This window comes from Schistocerca cancellata, chromosome 5 (genome assembly GCF_023864275.1).
Source record: "Schistocerca cancellata isolate TAMUIC-IGC-003103 chromosome 5, iqSchCanc2.1, whole genome shotgun sequence".
NCBI lineage: Eukaryota > Metazoa > Arthropoda > Insecta > Orthoptera > Acrididae > Schistocerca > Schistocerca cancellata.
In genome coordinates this window covers 524,955,786-524,980,898 of record NC_064630.1, presented here as the reverse complement: position 1 = coordinate 524,980,898, position 25,113 = coordinate 524,955,786, and the positions used below count along the sequence as shown (strand labels likewise).

Below are 25,113 nucleotides of genomic sequence, written 5' to 3'. Positions count from 1 at the left end.
GAGATACTGAGTCTAAATAGGAAGTAGAATTTTTGAAAGGCAAATGTGTAGCGTTGTAAAGTCAGTCTAAACCTGTGATGAGGACCCCACTTGGAGAAATTGTTTGGAAACTAAACTGCAAATATAGCATTTGGGTCCAGTTTTCGAATTAAAAGCATGTAATGCAATATTTAAAATTTATTGTTTAATGGTATATAATTTTACTACAAAATGAATTTATGAGATTAAAAGGTTAGAATTTTTATTTGACCCCTACACGTTTAAATTTTTGATTCTTCTTATGGTTGTTAGTTTGTATTTTGTGGTGATCCATAACAATATGTTACACAGATAAATCCGAAAACCTGGTTTTTATAGCAGTAGATTTTCTTTCCTCTTAGACTGTTATTATTCGCCTACAACAATGGATACAGTCACCACAGCAGTTATCAGCTTTGTACTACATGTTAGGTACAACCCTGACAATGCTGCAATAGGGGTGTTCGCATATTTTCGGTGTTGTTTCCAGTTTGTAGTAGTATAATTGTTACAGCAACAAAAATATTTCTCATAAAATTACATTCATATTAAAAAAAAGCGTTTGTATATTTCACTTTTGAATTTCCTGCTAAAACAATCATGTGACATATCGACAACGTCAGGAATGAATTATTATCTTGTCACTCTCTATGGATCTAAAGATATGTTATTTAGTTTCCACAATATCTCCTTAACTTTGAAGACCAGTCGCTTAGATGAATAACGAGCGTAGGGAGCTGGACATTTATGCCATTTCTAAAGGGTTACTTGCACATATGCAATTGATGTGTTTTCAAGAGTAATTAATAATAAAAAAGAGTCCAAGCTACAAGATTTACTTTTCACATTTACTTTAGTTGTGTTATAGATTACAAATTTTACAATATTTCTTACAGAAAATATAATTATCCTTAAAAAGGACGAGGCGTGTTATTGCGCAATTCCTTCCTCTTCTTCCGAAACTTTTTGTACCTTCAACAAATATGCCGTATTTGTAGCAGAATTACAGCAAACTGCGAAACCTGACGAGTACATGCACGAAATTATGTCATTGCCATCCTATTGGCTCGACCATTCACGACAGCAGACGTTACGTTCATTTATGTTTCTTTCGAAATAATTCTACAAATTGACAACAAAAGGCAGCACTAGACAATGGACAGGTCCGGACATTGTTCTCATATGTAATGATATATACTCATGCGCGGTCCTTTAATACAAAATTGTAACCCAAGATATGTTCGGGCTTGGTCTACAAAGTGTTATTGAATAAACTTACCTGAAGTTGTTTACCTCAACTTTAAGACTCAAGACTCGTTGTCTGGCTAAGATAAGTAACAGATTTTATGTGTCCCGGTTTGGATAAAATGAGATATGGAATAAATCGGTTTTCGGCGAAATCGAGCTCACTTCAACTGTTAAAATTTCTCTAGTCGTCCTTTTAAAAGTCTAAGCGATTTCGCCAAGTAAAGTGTCGAAGATACGACTGGCCGATAATGGGAATTTAACACGAGGGAGGGCAGGTTTTGAAAGATGAAGACTGACTTAATACATGGCAACTGCTATCGGAAAAATTCAGCGGAATAAGTCCATACAAAATAACTACGTCTACGTGTTTTAGGATTATGAGAGGTCCTGTACCACAACATTATAACGAAGACATCTACACGTAAAATTTAAAGCCTCTGCTGCGTTTTTCTGTCTATATGTGAGGTTTATCTCAGGGATTACTGTAGGAATTGTGTTGTGGACTTCACTAACAGACAGATTTAATCATGAGGGATATCTGTGTATATAACTTACAGTTATACGGGGGTGATCAATCGTTAACACAACGAGACCGGCTGCTGTGTCCGCAGTGCGGGTGACAGGATGTTCGCAGTAAATATAGGACAGTTTGGCACGTAAGTTATTTTTTACATACACAACATAAACACTTCAAAAGGAAAATAAATTACTCACGTATATTAAGCAAGGAGATGCTGGGGCTGCCTCCCTCCATTGTTTAAGAAATTCTCACACCTGCTTAGGAAATTGCTCATTACACTCTGCAGTTCCCTCTGAGAAATGGTAGCATTTTCTTGACGGATGTTAGTTCTAAGTCTATCTAAAGCGTGTAGATGTGATTTGCATACTTTCTCTTTTAATACACGCCAGTCGTAGATATCTCGGGGGCTGAATTGGGGGAGCAGGGGCCCATATGTTGTTAATGATAACCCTATCTTGAAACACGACAAGAATTTTCTGTAATGAGAAGTTGGTTGTATCTGCCGTCGCAGCTTTCTGCTGAAAGATAGCGAAACCACGATCTCTCAGTTAATGGTCAAAAAAGGCTGCACATTTTTTCCACATGCCTGTCACTGCTAATAGGACCTAGTATTCTCTCATCCCTAATAGCGCGTAACTCTCCCACTTCTTGATCATGCAGGGGTTCCCGGTGTATTACGTTAGCCTTTTCAGAAGTCGAATAACCGTTATTTTCTGAATTAACACGTGCATTTTGGAGGTGCCACGATTCTTCTGATAAGAAAGTTAGGTTATGGGTAATTTCTCTGTCAAACACGCTGTTCAAGATCCATTCAGAAAACCGCAACATTTTTGCAGGATCACACTGTTTAAGTCATTTTATAGACCTGTGACTCTAGCAGATTCGTAGCCATTTGAACAGAGCCATAGGAATTTCCCATTTGCTGAGAAAGATGTCGAACTGATTTTCTAGGAGACCTTTCCAGAGCATGTCCAATGTAGTCCAGAGTTTCTCCGTGAGTACTGTACATGTTTGATTGTCTATTTTTCCTATCAAGAACACTCCCTGTGTCACGAAATTTATTTACCGAACGATGAATCGTACTCTGATTAGGATCTTGAACATCGGGAAATTCCTTTTGAAATAACTCTCAAAATACACTTGCTGATTCTGTACGCAAGTATGAATCATACATGAATACTCTTTGCCGAACAGAATACTTGTATTTCCCCATCTCACTTGAAACACTCTGACTCAATACAGTATATTGCACCGCCTAACGCATGCGTGATACTTGCGCTAGGTATCTACACTCACAAAGCCCCCTCAGCAGAGGGAGAACACACTCTCCAACAGCACTGCCAGGCGGTTGCGTTAACCACTGATCACCCTGTAGTAATACTGTGAGTATAACATTTGTGTTGCTGTCTGTCCCATATTTAACTGGTGTTTGCAAGAACATCGCGAAGCAATAATGACAGCTACAAGTAGGTGAGGTACAAGGACTCTCTGTCTGGCGGCAAAAAGCAGTAAAAAGCCACCACAGCGCCAGAGAGCAGCGGAACTTGATCATAATCTATACATATCTATACACATTATAAATTAAAGTCTCCGTCGCGTTTTCGGGTCTGTACGGAAAGGTAATTCTTAGGCACTAATTTAGGGATTTTGATATGGTTTTCACTATTAGACAGACTGATTTAAGGGGAAGGTTTATGTATATAATTTATAACGACTAAGCCAGACAAGTCTGACTGCACACAATTATACCTATTTAAACCCAGAGCAGGTTTAGCTTACTATTTACGACTGCGCTTACTGGTTAACTAACACGCTAAAATATCTTTGATGAATCCTCAGCTGGCAGTTAACGTGAAAATCTCAGCAACCATCCAATAGAAAAGCCCACAGTAGATTAAAACTAACAAATGGCTGAGTTGTGAATTACACCCCTCCTCTAATCTTCGCACTTACAAAATCCTGATCTGACCAACCCTGTGCTATGTGAATGTTGCATATGGAAATCAGCCCCACCACTTGAACGACATACACTCCATCTTGCTTTCAGTATCTATTTACCTTTCCCCACATGGATGCTCTACCATCTCATCAAATTCCTAACCCTCGTCACCTACAATGAACGCCTCCGCATCCCCTATACTATCTGTAAAGTAGATTCCAATAACCCCATTGTCTCCCATTTGATCACCAACCTAGGTATCTTGCTGCACCCTTAGAAACACGTCCCACTGTCCCTACACCTACAACAGAGGGAGGTGGCGCAGTGGTTAGCACACGGGACTCTCATTCGGAAGGACGACGGTTCAAACCCGCATCTGGCCATCCTGATTTAGGTTTTCCGTGAATTCCCTAAATCGCTTCAGGCAAATGTAGGAACGGTTCCTTTCAAAGGGCACGGCCGACTTTCATTCCCTAATCCTAATGGGACCGATGATTTCGCTGTTGGTCCCCTTTCCCCAAATCTAACAACAGTAACCTACACCTACATACACTCCACTCCTGTCTCAACGAAACTTCAACCAACTTCACCTCCCACACAATGAGACCTGCCCCAATATTTATCACTCCTACCAACTTTAACTCTTCCCACCCCCACTCCACATCAGGACTCCCCTTTCCTTATCATCTCCATGCATCCCCCATCCCTTTCTTCATGTTACCATTACCCTTCCCACACACCAGACTCTTCCTCACCTTCTGTCTCCCTCACCTTCTGTATTCTGACTAGTACCCCAACCCCTACCTTCCTCTCCATATCATATAACTGACCCCTATCTTTTCTACCCCACACCCCTCAGTCCTATGCAATATATTCTCTGCTCCCAAAATAAGCAGATGGCCTTCAGATGTTATGTGAAACTGTAGTGCTTCAGTGTTTTTTCTCAGAAGAATTTCACCATTTTGCGATGTGTTTTCGGAATGTATATGTTTTCGTTTTTTAACTGCCCATCTTTGATTTTTAATTTATAATAAAAAACAAAAGGAAAACAAGGAAAATGGAATGTAGTCGAATTAAGTCGGGTGATGCTGAGGGAATTGGATTAGGAAATGAGACACTTAAAGTAGTAAAGGAGTTTTGCTATTTGGGGAGCAAAATAACTGATGATGGTCGAAGTAGAGAGGATATAAAATGTAGACTGGCAACGGCAAGGAAAGCGTTTCTGAAGAAGAGAAATTTGTTACCATCGAGTATTGATTTAAGTGTTAGGAAGTCGTTTCTGAAAGTATTTGTATGGAGTGTGGCCATGTATGGAAGTGAAACGTGGACGATAAATAGTTTGGACAAGAAGAGAATAGAAGCTTTCGAAATGTGGTGCTACGGAAGAATGCTGAAGATTAAGTGGGTAGATCACATAACTAATGAGGAGGTATTGAATAGAAATGGGGAGAAGAGGAGTTTGTGTCACAACTTGACTAGAAGAAGGGATCGGTTGGTAGGACATGTTATGCGGCATCAAGGGATCACCAGTTTAGTGGTGGAGGGCAGCGTGCAGGGTAAAAATCGTAGAGGGAGACCAAGAGATGAATACACTAAGCAGATTCAGAAGGATGTAGGTTGCAGTAGGTACTGGGAGATGAAGAAGCTTGCACAGGATAGAGTAGCATGTAGCATGGAGAGCTGCATCAAGCCAGTGTCAGGACTGAAGACCACAACAACAATAAAAAACAGTTCTAATGTTTTTATCTCATTCTCGTTAAATTGTACCCATGACAGCCCTCACCCTGCCCACTAGGGGTGAGGGGAATGAAACAACAATAAAGGAAAAAAAACCGAGCAGGTCACTAGTTTACTTGTGTGTCCAGTGTTTGTGGTGCGCGTCTGTCTCTGGTGCAAGACCCTATGCTGCAGCCTACTTAGCCTGCAGACCCGTGTGGAGCAGTAAGCTGCCAGCCTCGGTATCTGTGTGTGTGTCGCGCAGCGCGAGGAGGAGCTGCGGCAGCGCGAGGCGCTGATCCGGGAGGTGCGCGCGCTGCAGCAGGTGCGCGCCGCCTGCGCACGCGCAGAAGCAGAGGAGCGCCGCCGCGACGACGCCACCACCGCAGGCCTGGGACTGCTCTGCGAGATGTCCATCGCGGAGGTCAGTCTGCCCAGCGTTACGGCGATCACACCAACTTAACTGCAAGCTAATACTTCTCGTAAACTCTGGTGTGGCTAAACTACTCATACGTGATACGTGTCTCACGCAAATGCTCAATACCGACACATTTTCACACAGCCTCAGGCGAAGAATTCGCCATCAGCTATTGAGAAGCGTTACTCTCGTAAATCAGACACTGAATAAACCGTCTTATACACTGTGTATCTTCCTTTCGTATACAGGGGGTGGACAAAATAATATGAATACCATGCAATAGAGTACATCTTGTTGCAAGTTGGCATCACTGCATACGTGTAAATACTGCAAGGTGGCTGCAGTAAACAGATGACACGCCAAATCTTGGAGGTTATCTTTCAGTGTACGAGGGTTATCCAGAAAGTAAGTTCCGATCGGTCGCGAAGTGGAAACCACAGTGAAAACCAGAAACGTTTTATTTGCAGCAGTTAGGTACGCCTTCCACCTACTTCTCTACATAGTCGCCGCTCCAACTTCGTGTTTTGTCGTAGTGTTGCATCAACTTTCCAATATCTTCGTCACAGAAAGCAGCCGCCTGTGCTTTCGGCCAGTTGTCTGCACTGGTCTGCAACTCGTTGTATGTGGAAAAATTCTGTCTTCATAGCCAGCGGTTCTTGTGAGCCGAGATGAGACTCAGGGGGAGCCAATTACGGACTGTATTGTGGGTAATCAAACACTTCTCATCGGAAACGCTGCAGGAGCGTCTCCATTACCCCTGCAGTGTGCGGCCGAGAATTGGCATCAAGAAGGAACTGCTCGACAGTTGTGTTACGTGGGCTGCATTACACAGTCGAAATCTCTAACCAGGCCCTCATACTTGGCGGGATACACTATTTCCAGCGCATCTTTAAGTGCTCACTGTTCACTCAAAACTGAAAAGAGAGACGCGACACCATCGATGGGCATGCCAGAGGCACTGCCCAACACATCTGTGCAAAGCTTTACCGGATTTTCCCACTGGTTTCCATTTTGCGACCGATCGGGACTTACTTTCTGGACAACCCTCGTATAATAAGGGGAGTTGTCATGATGTAACAGACTTGAAGCCGACGTCTGCAATGTTACGAGGGTCACTCCAAAAGAAACGCACACTATTTTCTTAAAATCCAACTTTTATTCTACATGTTTGAAAGTTTTACAGTGTTTAGATACATCCTTTAGGAACAATATTTTCATTTCTCCACATAATTTCCACCCCTCTCAACTGCCTTACGCCATCTTGGAACCAGCGCCTGTATAGCCACATGGTAAAACTCTGGACCAACCTGTCTGGCAGCGTGCACAAGGGAGTCATCATCTTCAAACCTTGTTCGATGAACACAGTCTTTCACTTTCCCAAAGAGATTATAGTCACATGGAGCCAGGTCAGGACTGTAAGGCGGGTGTTTCAGTGTTGCCCATCCGAGTTTTGTGATCGTTTCCACGGTTTTTTGGCTGACATGTGGCCGTGCACTGTCGTGCAACAGCAAAACATCCTACTTTTGCCGATATGGTCGAACACGACTCAATCGAGCTTGAAGTTTCTTCAGTGTCATCACATATGCATCAGAATTTATGGTGGTTCCACTTGGGATGATGTCCACAAGCAAGAGTCCTTCAGAATCGAAAAACACCGCAGCCATAACTCTTCCAGCAGAAGGTGTGGTTTTGAATTTTTTTTTCTTTGGTGAATTTGCATGATGCCACTCCATTGATTGCCACTTCGTCTCTGGTGAAAAATGATGGAGCCATGTTTTATCACCTGTCACAATTCTTCCAAGAAATTCATCTCCACCATTCTCGTACTGTTCCAAAAGTTCGCTGCATACCGTTTTTCTTGTTTCTTTGTGAGCCACTGTCAATATCTTGGGAACCCACCTGGCACAAACCTTTTTTAACGCCAACACTTTCAGTATTCTGCAAACACTTCCTTCCCCTATCCAAACGTAGTGTGACAATTCGTTCACTGGGATGCGCCTGTCAGCAGTTACCAATTCGTTAACTCTCTGCACATTGTCTGGAGTGTGTGCAGTATGATGATGATGATGATGATGTTTGGTTTGTGGGGCGCTCAACTGCGTGGTCATCAGCGCCCGTACAATTACCCAATCTTTGCTCAGTCCAATTTCACCACTTTCCTGGATGATGATGAAATGATGAGGACAACACAAACACCCAGTCATCTCGAGGCAGGTGAAAATCCCTGACCCCGCCGGGAATCGAACCCGGGACCCCGTGCTCGGGAAGCGAGAACGCTACCGCGAGACCACGAGCGGCGGACTGTGCAGTATGAGCCCTGCCGCTGCGAGGACAATCCTCAATATCGCCGTGCCTGCTTTCATCACGTAACCTGCTTGCCCACCGACTAACTGTACTGCGATCGACAGCAGCGTCTCCATAGACCTATTTCAACCTCTTGTGGATGTTACCCACTGTCTGGTTTTCACATCACAGGAGTTGTATGACAGCACGTAGCAGCCATCTTGAAGACATGCTGTGACGGCGCCACTCAACGGGAACAGGTTCAACTAAGTTTGAAAACAAGCGGGAAGAATGTATCTACACACTGTAAAACTTTCACACATGCAGAGTGAAAACTGTATTTTTACAAAAATGGTGTGCATTTCTTTTGGAGTGACCCTCGTAGTATGGTGAAACATTAGCTTCTGGCGGAAGTGTTTTGATTAAAAATAATACCAGCTTGCATCATTTACATGTGTACTAGTCGTCCTGATTGTAGAGTAAAGTGTAAACGAATCAAATTTTACTCGTAAGTGGACTCGTTCAAGCGATATTTTCCTTTATATACATGAATTTTAGATGTGCTGGTCACTGGTTCTAGTGGTTTTATTTCTGTAATTAGACTTTAGATTTCCTATCAGTACAACTCGAAGAGCTCTCTGAGTGAACGCTGTGAGAGGGAAATACTGCATACCGTCCAGACATAGCAAAATATATTCTCATCATTTTCGGGAGGAGTACAAAGACGGAACATCAGTTTCCTCATTCCATATTAAGGAAAATGCTGTATTACGAAAGCAGCCCTGAAATGTATATCAAAAAGATACTTACATAAACAAGCCGCAATGCGTCGTATTAAGGGATGAAATATGCCTTTAAGACCTCAAAAACGTCTAAAAATGCCTTCCTGCCTCTGCGCTATTCGCGAAAACACTGTAATATTTACTACGAGGGTAATCTCAAAATAAGGTCTCCTATTTTTTTTATAAGTACAGAACTCTGTGTGGCAGTTGGTCACACTTTCATGAAGAGTGCTTTCATGAAGAGTGTAAACATCGCCAATTGACGGAAGTGTATGGTGAGTCGTGCATGGATGTCAAAAGTGTTCGTATGTGGCGTAGATAATTTGCAGCTGGTCGGACCGAAATTCACGACGAACAAAGGAGCGGGAGACCGTCAATTTCTGAGGAGACAGTGTTCAAGGTTGAGCAAAACATGCATGAAGATCGGCGGATCACCCTGGATGATCTCTGCACGTTGGTTCCTGAGGTTTCACGAAGCACTGCTCACAGAATTTTAACGGAAACATTTCACTACCGGAAGGTGTGCACAAGATGGGTGCCACGCATGCTGACTGAGGACCACATGCGGCAACGAGTTCTACATCTACATACATACTCCGCAATCCACCATACGGTACGTGGCGGAGGGTACCTCGTACCACAACTAACATTTTCTCTTCCTGTTCCACTCCCAAACAGACCGAGGGAAAAATGACTGCCTATATGCCTCTGTAGGAGCCCTAATGTCTCTTATTTTATCTTTGTGGTCTTTCCGCGAAATATAAGTTGTCGGTAGTAAAATTGTACTGCAGTCAGCCTCAAATGCTGGTTCTCTAAATTTCCTCAATAGCGATTCACGAAAAGAACGCCTCCTTTCCTCTGGAGACTCCCACCCGAGTTCCTGAAGCATTTCCGTAACACTCGCGTGATGATCAAACCTACCAGTAACAAATCTAGCAGCCCGCCTCTGAATTGCTTCTATGTCCTCCCTCAATCCGACTTGATAGGGATCCCAAACGCTCGAGCAGTACTCGAGAATAGATCGTATTAGTGTTTTATAAGCGGTCTCCTTTACAGATGAACCACATCTTCCCAAAATTCTACCAGTGAACCGAAGACGACTATCCGCTATCCCCACAGCTGCCATTACATGCTTGTCCCACTTCATATCGCTTTGCAATGTTACGCCCAAATATTTAATCGACGTGACTGTGTCAAGCACTACACTACAAATGGAGTATTCAAACATTACGGGATTATTTTTCCTATTCATCTGCATTAATTTACATTTATCCATATTTAGAGTTAGCTGCCATTCTTTACACCAATCACAAATCCTGTCCAAGTCATCTTGTATCCTCCGACAGTCAGTCAACGACGACACCTTCCCGTACACTACAGCATCATCAGCAAACAGCCGCACATTGCTATCCATCATCGGCGAAGAGGAACTGTGGACGAAAGCTGAAGTTATCTGACAGACCGGCAAGGGTTAAAAAGGATTGTGTCCACACAACATATAACTACCGTGACAAAAGTGACTGCGGAATATGCCACTCACTTTAGTAATACTGTGTCAACAAAAAGAGTGCGGCGGGACCATCACAAGGGTAACAATACATGGGAGGGATGCAATTACGATACCCTTAATAAGGGAGCCAACGCAAAACTGCGAAAGAAGTGGTGCCATAATCATAAAACCTGGACATCTGATGACTGGAAGAATGTGTTCCAATAAATGATCATTTACATTGTTTTCTACAAACGGCCAGATTACGTATAGAGAACCCCAAAAGGAGCCTATGATCCGGTCTGCCTCCTTCCTGCAGTCAAGCATGAAGGAGATTCCGTTATTTTTTGGGCGGCTATATCGTGGTATGGCTGCATTACTACGAATGAATATCTGAACATCGTCGACAAGTAAGTGCTTACTATGAGTACCGTAGTGCTGCCAAACACTGCTATATTCTGAGACCATAGAGCAATCATACACATAGCCAAGAAGATTCAGGCGTAATTTTTGGAGCATCAGAAAATGATCAAACATCTTCCCTGGTCAACAGAATTACCAGACCTCAGCGTCATTGAAGCGTTGTGGGTGTTTTAGAGCAGAGAGTCTGGAGCAGATTTCCAGCTCCAGCATCGCTGAAGCAGTTGTCGAATGTCTTGGTACAAGAATAGGAGATCAGTCCGTTGGAAACTATTCAGACGCTCTACGAGTCTGTTCCGCAAAGAACTGCAGCTGTCTTCATAGTCAATGGTGGCCCAACGCCTTACTAATAAAAAACATATTGTGTACATATCAGGTCTTCATATCATTTTGTCAACCCCATGTTAGAAAGAGTAACTTAGGACTAAACGAGGTATCAACAATAGTCAGTCGCAGACGAGGGGGATTTCTGTGACAGGTTAGAGACATTGAGCAGTTCCGCGAATATTTTTGATGGATCTGGCCTGCTGCTCCCAGACCCGTTGTTTTTCACTGAAGTACAGACCCTTGCCGTTGGATCCAGTGTTTTAGATCTTGCCGGAGGCCAGGTTCCTACGTGTGTCGTGTAAAACGGCAGCTTTTCGTAATTTATCGGTGGACCCAGGACGGCGGTGTGTGCTACACGGACTTCAGTAGTTGCGACTGTATGTCGCCTAATATACTTTGTACTGTGCGACATTTTTACACACTGTTTTATTGTAGTACATTTTTGGGTTCTGAAACTCGTTCACGTGGTCGACAGGAAGTTAGCTTGGACCATATTTGGAAGAAGATTGTGGGAGTCACCAGGCGTTTGTACGCTATGTACTCATATATTTCTCGAAAGAAAATTCGCACAAATGAGTCAAAAAATGGATTGCCGAAAGGCAACAGTCCAGACTTATGGATATGATACAGAGTCGTGGACAGACCTCTGAGGAGCGTGAAGGTTTGATTGCTAGGAAGAGGGGGTACTTGATCCTCTGTAAAGTACGGTAATTCATAATAGCTGCAAAATAAAAGACATAACACTGACGTGTGCAATATAATATTGAACATAGTACAAGCAACTATTTACTGGCGTTCACTATGTTGTCGCTTTGTACAACATACTTCTCCTCCCCTTTTCCACTTCTTTCAGAGACCTGCATCTTTCTGAGCTCTTGTTTTAAACATGATTTCAATTTTTTTAGCATAAATTTTATTACACTTTACTCCACGGTTGGAATAACGTCTATAAATGTTTCAACCACTTCTATGTATGCTCTATTTTTTACATCCATGTCCACAAAATGTTCATTTGTCAATGTCCCCAAACAGACACTTCACGGTACAATTGTATAAGTTTTTCAATGTTCTCATTGGCGCACTCCTTCACTAAAACTTCCTAATACCTGAAAACAACAAGAATACTCACGAACTTTCTGGCTGAAGGCCGTCACAGAAATTCACTCGTGCGTGTCCAACTGATGACGGAGGGTCACCAGTTACGAGAACTGGAGGTAACGGCCTGCAGATCGTGTCTCCACTAACGCAGGAGTATTCCCTGTGGGTTTTCCCGAGTCTGTCAAAAATATCGGTGTCCCGTCGCTAACATTTGCCGTGTAGCTAACTAATGTGGAATACAATGTAAGACAGAAAAAACTACACACAACTAAGGAGTCATTCGAATGGGATGGATATCAATGTACGGAGAAACAAATGATTACAATATCAGAAAAATTGGATGATTTATTCAAAAGAAAGAGCATCACAAATTGAGCAAATCAGTAACATGTTGATCCACCTCTGGCCCTTATGCAAGCAGTTATTCGGTTTTGGGTTATTGATAGAGTTGTTGGACCCTCCTGAGGGGTATCTCGCCGTATTCTGTCCGATTGGCCCGTTAGATCGTGAAAATCCCGAGCTGGTTGGATGGTTCTACCAATAGTGTTCCAAATGCTCTTAATTGAGGAGAGATCCGGCGACATTGCTGGCCAAGGTAGTGTTTGGAAAGCACGAATACAAGCAGCAGAAACTCTCACCATGTGTGGACAGGTATTTTCTTGCTGAAATGTAAGACCAGGAGGCTTGCAATGATGGGCAACAAAGCAGGCTGTAGAATATCGTCGACGTATCACTGAGTTATAAGGGTGCTGCGGGTGACAACCAAAGAGATCCTGCTATGAAAAGAATTGGTATCCCACCTCTGTCCCGGGCGTCTCCAAACACGTCTTCAGCCTGGAATCTCATAGACTGGAGTAGAATTGTTTTCAGTAATGAGTCCTACTTGGAATTGAGCCCCAATGACCAGCAAAGACGTGTTGAAGGTACCGAGGACAGTGGTGAGATACCAACCCGACTATCGCCTGCCATACGGCATGACTACCGATAATAATGTTCTAGGCTGTTATTTCTTTTTACAGCAGGATCCCTTTGGCTGTCAACCATGGCACCCTTACAGCACAGTTATACATCGGATGTGCGAATTTCTACCACTTGTTTTTTGTGCTTGCCAAACCCTACCTTGTCCAGCAAGATCGCCAGATCTCTCCCAATTGAAAATGGGAATGATGTTCTGGCCTGCTATTTCTTTTCACAGCAGGATCCCTTTGGCTGTCTACCTTGGCGCCCTTGCAGCACAGTGATAAATCGACGGCACTTGTTTCTACTGCTTTTTTTTGTGCTTGCCAAACCCTACCTTGTCCAGCAAGATCGCCAGATCTCTCCCAATTGAAAACGGGAATGATGTTCTGGCCTGCTATTTCTTTTCACAGCAGGACCCGTTTGGCTGTAAACTGTAGCACCCTTGCAGCATAGTGATACATCGGGAGCGCGAGTTTCTCCTGCTGGTTTTTTGTGCTTGCGAAACCCTACCTTGGCCAACAAGATCGCCAGATCTCTCCCAATTGAAAACGGGAATGATGATCTGGGCTGCTATTTCTTTTCACAGCAGGACCCCTTTGGCTGTCTACCTTGGCGCCCTTGCAGCACAGTGATAAATCGACGGCACTTGTTTCTACTGCTTTTTTTGTGCTTGCCAAACCCTACCTTGTCCAGCAAGATCGCCAGATCTCTCCCAATTGAAAACGGGAATGATGTTCTGGCCTGCTATTTCTTTTGACAGCAGGACCCGTTTGCCTGTAAACTGCAGCACCCTTGCAGCATAGTGATACATCGACAGCGCGAGTTTCTCCTGCTGGTTTTTTGTGCTTGCGAAACCCTACCTTGGCCAACAAGATCACCAGATCTCTCCCAATTGAAAATGGGAATGATGATCTGGGCTGCTATTTCTTTTCACAGCAGGACCCCTTAGGCTGTCAACCTTGGCGCCCTTGCATCACAGTGATAAATCGATGGCACTTGTTTCTACTGCTTTTTTTTGTGCTTGCCAAACCCTACCTTGTCCTGCAAGATCACCAGATCTCTCCCAATTGAAAACAGGAATGATGTTCTGGCCTGCTATTCCTTTTCACAGCGGGACCGCTTTGGCTGTCAACCTCGGTGCCCTTGCAGCACAGTGATACATCGACGGCGCGAGTTTCTCCTGCTGGTTTTTGTGCTTGCAAAACCCTACCTTGGCCAATAAGATCGCCAGATCTCTCCCAATTGAAAACGGGAATGATGTTCTGGCCTGCTATTTCTTTTCACAGCAGAACCTCTTTGGCTGCCAGCCTCGGCGCCCTTGCAGCACAGTGATACATCGACGGCGCTTGTTTCTACTGCTTGTTTTTTGTGCTTGCCAAATCCCACCTTGTCCAGCAAGATTGCCAGATCTCTCCCAATTGAAAACGGGAATGATGTTCTGGGCTGCTATTTCTTTTCACAGCAGGATCCCTTTGGCTGTCAACCTAGGCACCCTTGTAGCACAGCGATACATCGACGGCACGAGTTTCTCCTGCTTGTTTTTTGTGCTTGCGAAACCCTACCTTGGCCAACAAGATCGCCAGATCTCTCCTAATTGGAGATGTTTGGAGCATAATGGGCAGATCCTTCCAAGCAGTCGGGGGTTTGATGATCTAATGCGCTAACTGGACAGAATTTACACACAATATCAATCAATGCCCAACCGAACAACTGCTTGCATAAGGGCCAAAGGTGAACTGACTTGCTCAATTTGTGAAGCTGTTTCTCTTAAATAAGTTGTCCAGATGTTTTGAAACTGTGATTATTTGCTTGTCTGTATATGTACACCACATCTTCCGATTCCCATACCATTAGGATATTTCCTTCATGGTGCTTTTTTTACGTAGTTTTGATACTTGTCAGTCGAAACCGGTCTAGCTAGGGAAGATTTTAAACGAGTGTTTCACTAAAATTAACTGAACTGTTTCTAGCTACTTAAGTGTAGACTTCAGGGTGTTCACTAGATATATTCCAATGTGTTATTATTGCTTTAAATTTAAATTGAGTAGTATGCTTGCGGATCTCCTGCTGAGAACTTGGGACCCGTACCACGTGCTACTCATGCTGTGTGGGTAAACTGCCTCCGGAGCGGAGAAGCAAAGAGAAAGTACACAGATAGTAGGTAGCCACTTTTCTAGAAGGAATGCAAGAGTAGCAGCCAACGGCTGATCGCCGTGTGTTGGGCCGACAGCTGCGTGAGCGGCTGCAGCTGCTGCGTGAAGAACTGGAGGAGGAGCTGCAGCTGCGGCAGCGGCGGGCGCGAGAGCAGCGACACGACCACGACGCGCTGCTGCAGCACACCCAACGCTTCGTGCAGCAGCGCCGCTCCGAGTTGAGGTACGTTCTCTCAACTGGGATACACGTGTAAGTTCCTTCTGTTCATATTAGTGTCTTAAAACTGTCGACATTAAATATTTCACTCGTGGGCGTGTCTGATGGGCACCAAACTCTTCACTATGACTGACAGACAGCAGGACAACCACGGGCACAGGTTGGCAGAGGTGCGCAAATGGCTGACGCATAAGCAGTGAAGCAGATGAGCCGCAGCCTCTGTGACAGCTGTGCACCGCCCCAGTACACAAAGGCAGGGTTGACCATGTGGTGGGCACATGCGCAGAATGCGCCTAACAAAGCCAGCTGGCAGGTAGATGTCTGCAAGCTAGCTGAAGAGCGCCCGGCAGTTCTCCCATCGTTTGGGGCAGCGTTGGAACGGCGTAATGTAGACCAGGAGTCTCCAAACTAAGGCCCGCGGGCCCAAACCGGCCCGCGAGAGCCGGCAAACCGGCCCGCGTTAGCTGGCCGGACATCCCCGGTATCCGACCCGCCAAATATTTGAGGTGGTACCTACACTGCCAACAATTGAGTTTCGAGTCCTATCACGACCAATACACCGTGACATTGGCTCTGCTACTCGCTACAAGACTGCATAACTAAACTTACTGTTGCGCCACTTGAAATAACAATGCGTTGGCATACTCTACCTCTGTGACGTCTTCCAGTAACAGTGTTGCTAACAATGATTTTGGGATTTCGTTAACTTTGCAAGACGCTTTCGTGAAGAATGTGCAGTGACATACTTTTTTGTCGGTGAAATTCGCCAGAATAAAATACGCCAGAATTTCGGTCATGTACGTCCACCAATCTGAATTATGTAATTAAATAAAAATCGTAGTTCGTTTCAGTGCTAGCTATTTTTGCGATTGCATCTTTCCTTTAGCCTTACATTACGGTGATCGTGGAGTGCTAGGGTGCTTTAATCCCACTAGGTAGATCTTGGCCCTTATGACTTCGTGGAGGAGTCAATGTGGCCTGCGGACTAAAGAGTTTGGAGACCCCTGATGTAGACTGTAGAGTATGCGAAAGCAGCAGTATGCCACAGGTAGCTGTAGGAGCGAAGCTTTCCTAGTCCTTTCGCTGCCAACAGATGTGCTCTCTGCATTTTCTGCTGAGCGCAGATTATAAGGCTTTACCGCTCGTGAAATGCTGATATCGGTGCTGAGGGGCGGCGTTCTGTCCGCTATGGAATACTTATCATCCGATGGTAAGAAAACAATTTACTGAAAAAAAAAGTCGATTTTACACACCTTACGTCTGATATCTTCGCTCAATAAATGACTGAATTTCCTTTCGTTATCTCTCATAGTTACTGTGCTGCATGAAATAAACTAAAACAATGCACGCTATTTTAAAGAATCTGCAGAGGTAAAAATGCTTCGAGTAAACTTTGTGTATGGTTGATTTTAGCTCATACGTTAAGATGAATGAATCTACATAAGGTATCGAAATTTTATTTAAAACTGGGAACAGAACGCTATCTCATTTTGTTCTCGAGTTATTGATTTTTATATCCGACTCGCCCATTTCGTCCCTCGTAAATTACGTGGTCATAGCAATCGTCACATTTCATAAACGGTTCAAGACATCGAAACGAGGTTTTTTGCAATGATAGCACGGAGAGAGGCACATATGTCGTATGAAAAATACTCCACACTTCTTTTATTCTCCAAGAGATGGAAGTAACTCGTCCGCAACAGTGACTAGTCGGCACCTCAGGACGCATACAGACGTCAATAGCACTCTGGGAAAACACAAGCAGCTCACGTATACACGCACGGCACGGGGAAACGGCAGAGCAGGACGTGTGTACACATCCGCAGCAACAAAAGGGCTAGTGATTGCAAAAATGCACAAGTCATTCCCGTTTAGAAGAAGGGGGCACACAATTAAAGGATTAGATCATTTTCAGTTTGCTCTAGAATTTTAGATCAAGTTATATGGTCGCATATAACGGTCTTTCCAGAGACCGAAACTCTCCTTTGTAGGAATCAACATGGTTTCTGCGGACAGACATCTTATGAAACCCAGCTCATTCTGGTCACCCGTGAGACTGAGAAGGGTCTATATACCGATACCCAGATTGGTGCCATGTTCCTTGACGACCGGAAGATGTTCGGTATTGTTCCGCACTATCGCCTAACAAAATACGAGTGGGCAGAACAGCAGACCAGGTTTGTGACTAGACTGAAGAGGTCCTACGAAATAGACCACAGCATATAGACTCTTGCGGAGAGAAACCTACAGTCGTAAATGTAACTTCAGAGATATCACAATCGAGAGCTGTTGGACTATTTATTTTGACATTATGTGTAAAGGACATAGCGAATAACGTTGAAAGCTCCATGAGATTCTTTTGCATGTGATGCAGTTGTATACGAAGAAGTTGACCTCTAGAAAATTGTAGCGAACTGCAGGAAGACCTGCAGAGTATCGACGCTAGGTGGAGAGAATTGCTGTTTACTCTCTGCATAAAGAAATGCAATATATTTCGCACCAATATGCAATAATGCCCATTATCGTGTGATGACACAATTGCAGAACAATCACTGGGAGCAGTCACATCTGTAAAGTATCCGGGAGTATGCGTATGGAGCAATTTAAAGTGGAATGACTACATAAAACTAACTGCAGGAAATATAGAAGCCCAATTGAGATTCGTTTTAAGAATCCTTAGCAAGTGTAGACCACCCACGAAAGAGATAGTTTACAAAACCATCGTTCAACCGATGCTTGAATATTTCTCGCCGTTCTGGGACTTGTGCCATGTAGAATTAATTATAGATGAAATAGAGAAGATGCAAAGGAAAGCAGCGTACCTCGACACAGGTTTGTATGAAGCGCGAAAACATCACGAAGACGCTCATGCAAGTCCAGTCGGTGGCAGACGCTACAAACAGATGTGATCTGCAGAATGAGATTTTCACTCTCCAGCGGAGTGTGTGCTGTTATGAAACTTTCCTGGCAGATTAAAACTGTGTGCCGGACCGAGACTCGAGCTCGGGACCGGGTCCCGAATTCGAGTCTCGGTCCGGCACGCAGTTTTAATCTGGAAAGTTTCAGATGTGATCTGCATCATACTGTAGTGTACTGTTAGAACTCCAAGAACATACTTTCGCAGAAGGATCAATGGATATATTGTTTCCTCCTACATATATCCAGTGAAAATATCGAGAAGGTAAAATTAAAGAGAACAGAGCACGCGGAGGAATACTAACAGTCATTCTGCCCGTGCACTGGGGCTGAATCACAAAAAGAAAGACGAGGGGGGAGGGGGGGAGGGGATGACAGTGGTCAGTGCTGCAATGCTACAAGAAGTACCGTCCACTGTTAGCTGTCTCATTTATTAAACGAAATAATGTTCTTCACTGTTAATTCAGCCGCAGCTGCCAAGAAGCCCTGATTCAGTGGGTCTCACTTCTAATAAGTTTATTATTCGTGGTCCCAAGCATATACTTAAGTCGAAAATAATAATGTTTCTGGAAGGAAAGAATCACATATGATAACTTGCAAATATAATTGATACGAGTGAGAGATAGATGATGTCTTTCCATAATATCGAAACACGTCTGACGATGTTCCTCACTGACAAAAAACAAAGAGATGTATCATCTTCTCAGATAGGTGACTGGGTCAAAGAAATTTTGTCTAACAGAATCTGGTGCCATATACATGACGGCAGAAGTTCAACAGAAACGAAACTTCCTGTGACTGTGCACTAACGACCAAAATAGGAGCACTAGTATTTTCAGTATCAATGACAACAGGTCGAAAATGGGCCAGAGCGTTCGCTGGCAGTGCTGTCTGCAAAAACGTAACATCATCAATGAACTACTGTAGAGAAACAATCTCACTTAGTGTAAATGGTGGTAGCTCCCTTCAGCCACAGGTAAGTCCAAGATAATGCCCATTGCAGAGAAGCAGAACTCAATACTATCTGATTGCAAGGTTAATGGTACACTTCTGAAGCCTATCATATTGTTTAAATATCCAAGAGTGACAATAAGATGTGAAATTAAATACGATGAGCTTGTAAAACAAGCAGTAAGGTGAAATGCATGGCAGACTTAGATTTGTTGAAAGGGTTCCGAGAAAAATGAAGTGCATTTGTAAAGGAAGTAGTCTACAAGATGCCAGTGCAGCCAGTTCTAAAATACTGCTCCAATGTTTGGAGTCCTTATCACGCAGACAGGACACCAGACATCGAGCGAATTGAGAGGTACATTGCTAGGATTGTAATGGGTTCATATAGCATAAAGTAAAACAGAGATGCTGAGCGAACATAAATGGAAAACTTGGTAGAAAGGCGAGATGAAATCTTGTGGGGTAAATTTTCAGATAACTGATATTCGACCAAGATCGTGCCACAATTTTCGAGCCATCGTGGTATACTTTGCATAAATATCATAATAATAAGGTAAGGGAGGATAGAACACTTCTCATACCGAGCTACACAGTCATTCGCCCCTCGCTCAAAGCTGATGCTGATACACAGTATCCTCTGCCACGCACTGCACCATGCTTGAGGAATATGTATGCAGATTTACCTCTACAGTGGAACTCAACCGTCTGCGTACAGAAGATGTGTATTAGAGCATATGGTAACTCAAGAAAAGAATTACCCTGTGATACTGCCAACAACGCCAGAGAATAACATGCAGTATATATACAGTCGCTTTGCTGTCAATGCACAGGCTACAGGCTCTTGTAAATTTTGCCATAGGCATCCTCAAAGAGGAACTCATTGTAGAATTCTCATACAGTTCTAGAATTGAGAAGATAACCATCAATTCTCTGGTATACAATAAGTTTTGTGTGTCACCTATAACATTTAGTCCTTGCAGCATGAGATTTACTGAAACTGACCAATTCATTTACAAAAAAGCAGTAATTTCACAGCCCCCCCCCCTCCCCATAAATTTCTGCAGACACTCAAGCTGTTTGCATTGCTTGAGCAGATATTAACAGTCTGTACACAGATTTCCATAATAACACTGTAAGAAGTTCATGTGTTAGTTTTAATAATATATTGATAATGTAAAACACTGTAGATAATCTGCAGTAAAATTACTTATGTTATCCAATGAAGTGTGGATTGTAGTGCACATTAGACAGATAATTTTGAAGCTGGATCATTAACATATGACATTGCCTGCTGTGTATTCCCATGTGTCAAAATATAAAAGCACTTTTGCAAAACTTTGTTGGTAAATTCTGCTAAAGTATCAACAGATTACTGGAGTATATGTAATATTTGACTGGCTCACTAGCAGTATGCACTGAATGAATAAATTTCAATCACCTTTGTTCTCTCATAATGGAGTATCACAGAATAGAATAGAGTAGAATAGAATCTTTATTGTCACATGACATGAAATATACAGTCATTTGATTGAAACATTGCTGACTTGTCAATGAATAATTCTGTGCCTACCTTAGTATACATAAACAAGATACGAGCTACGTTAAAATAAAGCATATGGATGCTCCCGGAAGCACATTACAATATAAAAAGATAATTACTTGTTAGATTTCTTCCTTTTTCTTAAAATTTCCACAGTGATTTGAAATCATTCTTTTAAAGTATTTTTGTTTCTGTAATTTATAAATATGGACATACTTCAAAGACCACATACTTTCATAAAAGTAGTATATATGTTTACATCTAGATATTTAGATACATAGTTCACATGATACATTGTTTATAAGTATGGACACATATAAAAAGAACATATACCTCTATTAAAAGGGAACATAAGCATACACACAGAATGTAATGTTGAAAAAACAGGAAAGCAAAACAAATGTAATATCTCCTACTTGTCTTCCTCGTTTATAAAATCATCCACACTGTGGTAACATTTGCTTTTTAAATATTTTTCAATGTTTGCGCAGGTGAATTCTAGCTTTCAGTCCTTCAACTCTGAACAGATTTTATTGGTAAGCTTCAAATCCATGTAATATGGAGTATCTTCAAATAATGTTAGTATATGGCAAGGTAACATGTAATCTTGTTTGCGCCTTGTTTCATATATATGAGTAAATGAATTTCCCGCAAAAAGATGTAGGTTTTTTTAACCGAATAGATTTTTGTGAGGAATAAAATTTAGTATCTATATCTACTTCCCTAATTTTATTCATGTACATACATTAATACACTCTAAGCCTAAGAAAAATTTCCACACTATGAAAGAATTATCTGGGCAAACAAATTATTTCAGTTTCAGAAGAAATGGATGATTTATTAAAGAGAAAGAGCTTCATAAATTGTCCAGATCTGGCAGTTGACATCGAATGATTCAGTTGGTGGATGTCCTCTTGATGGATATCGTGCCAAATTCTGTCCATTGGTGTGTTAGAACGTCAGAATCCCAAGACGGTTGGAGGGCCCTCACCATGTGTGGATGGGCATTATCTCACTGAAATGTAAGCCCAGGGTGGCCTGACATGAACAGCAATACAGGGGAGAGAATTGTTGACGTACCACTGTGCTGTAAGGGTTCCATGGATGAAAACCAAAGGGGTCCTGCTATGAAAAGAAATGATGCCTTATGCCATCATTCCTCATTGTCAGGCCTTATGGGAGGAATGGTCTAGCTGGAATCACACCACTGCCTAGGGGTCTCCAGACAACACATCTCTGCTGCTGATCGGAGCTTAGTTCGAAGCAGGGCTCACCACTGAAGTCAATGAGATTCCAGGCCGAAGAAGTGTCTGAAGATGCACCAGACAGTGGTGGAATACCAGTCTGCCTAACACCCACCATACAGCCCAGCAACAGGAGTGATGGTCTGGAGCACCATTTCTTTTCGTAGCAGGACTCCTTGGGTTGCCCTTACAGCACAGTGGTATGTCAATGATATTTTATGCCCTCATTTGCTGACCTCCATGCCAAGCCATCGTGGGCTTACATTTCAGCAAGATAATGCCTGTCCACACATGGTGAGAGTTTCTACTTCTTGCCTTCGTGATTGCCAAACCCTATGTTGGCCAGCAAAGTTGTCAGACATCTCCCCAGTTAAGAAAGTTTGAAGCATTATGGGCAAGGTCTTGCAACCAACTCCACAGTTTGAAGATCTAACAAGTCAACTGGACAGAATTTGGCATGATATATCTCAGGATAACTCTCTCAGTCAGTGTCAAGCTGAATAACTACCTTCATAAGGACCAGAGGTGGACCAACACATAAGTGACTTCCTCAATTTGTGAAGTTCTTCTCTTGAATAAATCATCAAAGTTTTTTGAAGTTGTAATCATTTATTTATCTGTACATGTACATTACATCTACCTGTTTCTGTCCCATTCAGATAATTCCTTTATGATGCATCATTTGTTTTGTCGTAGAGTGTACTTATGAATGGCAAGCTATTTTGCACATTTTGGTATTGTTTCATGAACCAAACTGTTAAAATTAGTTAAATGATGTGACTTTGTATAGATCCGTACCAAAACCACAGAAGCAGGAGCTGAAAGTTCCAGACACAGAAGAACTAGAAGCACTGAGGAAGAAACTAGCAGAGAAACGTGAGCTGCGAAAGAAAATGGAAGCTGCAGAGAAACTTAGCAGTACCACCTCATCCTCAGCACACAGTGCCGAAGAACAGAGTTGTTCTCAAATTGAAGAACAGAGTTATTCTCAAATTCAACTGGAAGTAAATAGTACTCATGCCTGAAATTTTTTTCAGCATCTTAGTCCTTTGTGACTGGCGATCACAAAAATATGGAGAAAGAATTATGCCGAATATTCTAACACATCACTTTTGTTCCATTAAGGCTATACTGCTAAACAACATTTGTAAAGTTATCAAAATTGTGGTAACCATAGTCAGTGATTAAAGAGAAGTGGTATAATTTAATGTGCACTGATTTTTTTTTTACATTAAACTTCTGGGGAAAGAAGTAATATACCAACAGAAATGACACATACTTACAGGAGGGGCCTCTAAGTACAGTCGTGGAGTCTTCGGGACAAGTACATAGTGGTGCCTTCTTCCACTCCTCTACGCTTGCCTCCACCTCACCCCACCCAGCAGAATGTCACTCACAAAATGTTTCTCATAGCCAACTGCTCTGCTCCACTCCACTCCCCCCACCCCCCACCTCACCCCCACCCCCATCACCCCCACACACACATACACACAAAACCTGGCTATTCTCCTTCCACTTGAGTCTAAAGAGAAAATAGCAAGAAAATCTTTTTAAAAATTTGTCTTTGGTGAAGCAAAATATAATCTTAACACTTTTCCCAATTTATCCATACAACAAACAGCTATTGATCCCTGCATTATTGCACATAACAAACAATGCACATTACTCAAGATACATTTTTTTACACACAAAACCAAAAAGCTTCTTATGATAACCTTTTTTACTAATAAGACACTTCTCTTACATTCAGTATAAAAAGATAAAAAATAATTAAAAAGTGAATAATTTCACAGAAAGAGTGAAACAATATCAACACATCACTGTCGGACAAAACAAGAATGTACAATTAATTTCAAAGAAATACATAAGTTTGAATATCCATGTAAAAATTTAAGCTGCTAAAGAATAGTGTATGTGTCTAGTGTTCTAAATTCTTTTCTTACTTAAATAAGTTCTTCTGAAGCATTTCTGTATGAGCAAAGTGGTACATTATTTTAGCAAAATCAATATTTTGTGCTCTTTCATTTTCTACATAACTTACACATCTACACCTTCATCTATACTCTGCGAATTGTGGCAGGGGATACTTTTTACTGAAACACACATAACACTGTGTTCCTCTTTCATTCACGGATGGAGCATGAAAAAGTACAGTGTACCCTCATTTTCTTGGCTCCTTAGTAGTCCAGTCAGCATGTAACTGCAAAATTTTGGCAATGTTTTCAGTTTTTTCTCCATAATTTATACAATTTCATCCTAGACAAAAATCACCACGGCTTTTACTATACAGTGTACATTTTTTTGCAAAACTTCTGGTCAGTTGCACATTTACACCACTTATTTGCCAAGAGACAGAGCATCAAATGAATGGTAAAATTCTTAAAGTATCAAAAAACTGCGAACTTTACACCAAGAGCTCACCCCACTCCCCTTGCCCCCCCCCCCACTAGCATCAGTGGGATACTCATTTATGCAGATTTTTCATGGTAAGTGCTTCTATATGGCAACATTTAATGAACGCTAGAACACTTCCTTCCTCCTGATACAATGTCATTTATTACCAGCTACATCTATCTCTAAATCATGAAAATTACAAGGAATGTAAAAGCATGGAACAAAATACAGAACTAAACAGAAAAGTTAACACTTTGACCTCTATGGGCCTTATGGCAAGCAAAAATTATGCATCAGCTTCTTCCTCCTTGGTTATGAGTTAGGGGTTCCCTGTCATCATAATCCCTCTCAGCATCCATTTCACTGAGATCTGACATGGATGATTTCTCATACACATGGCCAGAACAGTGTTTGCAGATGGCAGAATACTGTACATGAGCTCTGTTTTTTGAAGGTATAGACATCTATGCTACATCCTTT

General features: G+C 42.4%; 1 protein-coding gene across 1 annotated transcript in view; it reads left to right on the top strand.

Annotated features, from left to right (window-relative positions):
• Positions 1–23,411, top strand: part of LOC126188655 (cilia- and flagella-associated protein 99-like) — an 80,309-nt gene extending 56,898 nt beyond the window's left edge. Inside the window, exons 6-8 of the mRNA XM_049930258.1 lie at positions 5,707–5,865; positions 15,449–15,594; positions 23,030–23,411. Of these exons, the coding sequence (XP_049786215.1) occupies positions 5,707–5,865; positions 15,449–15,594; positions 23,030–23,264 (540 nt within the window). The 3' untranslated portion in view covers positions 23,265–23,411. The remainder of the gene's footprint in view (positions 1–5,706; positions 5,866–15,448; positions 15,595–23,029) is intronic.
• The last annotated feature ends 1,702 nt before the right edge of the window (positions 23,412–25,113 follow it).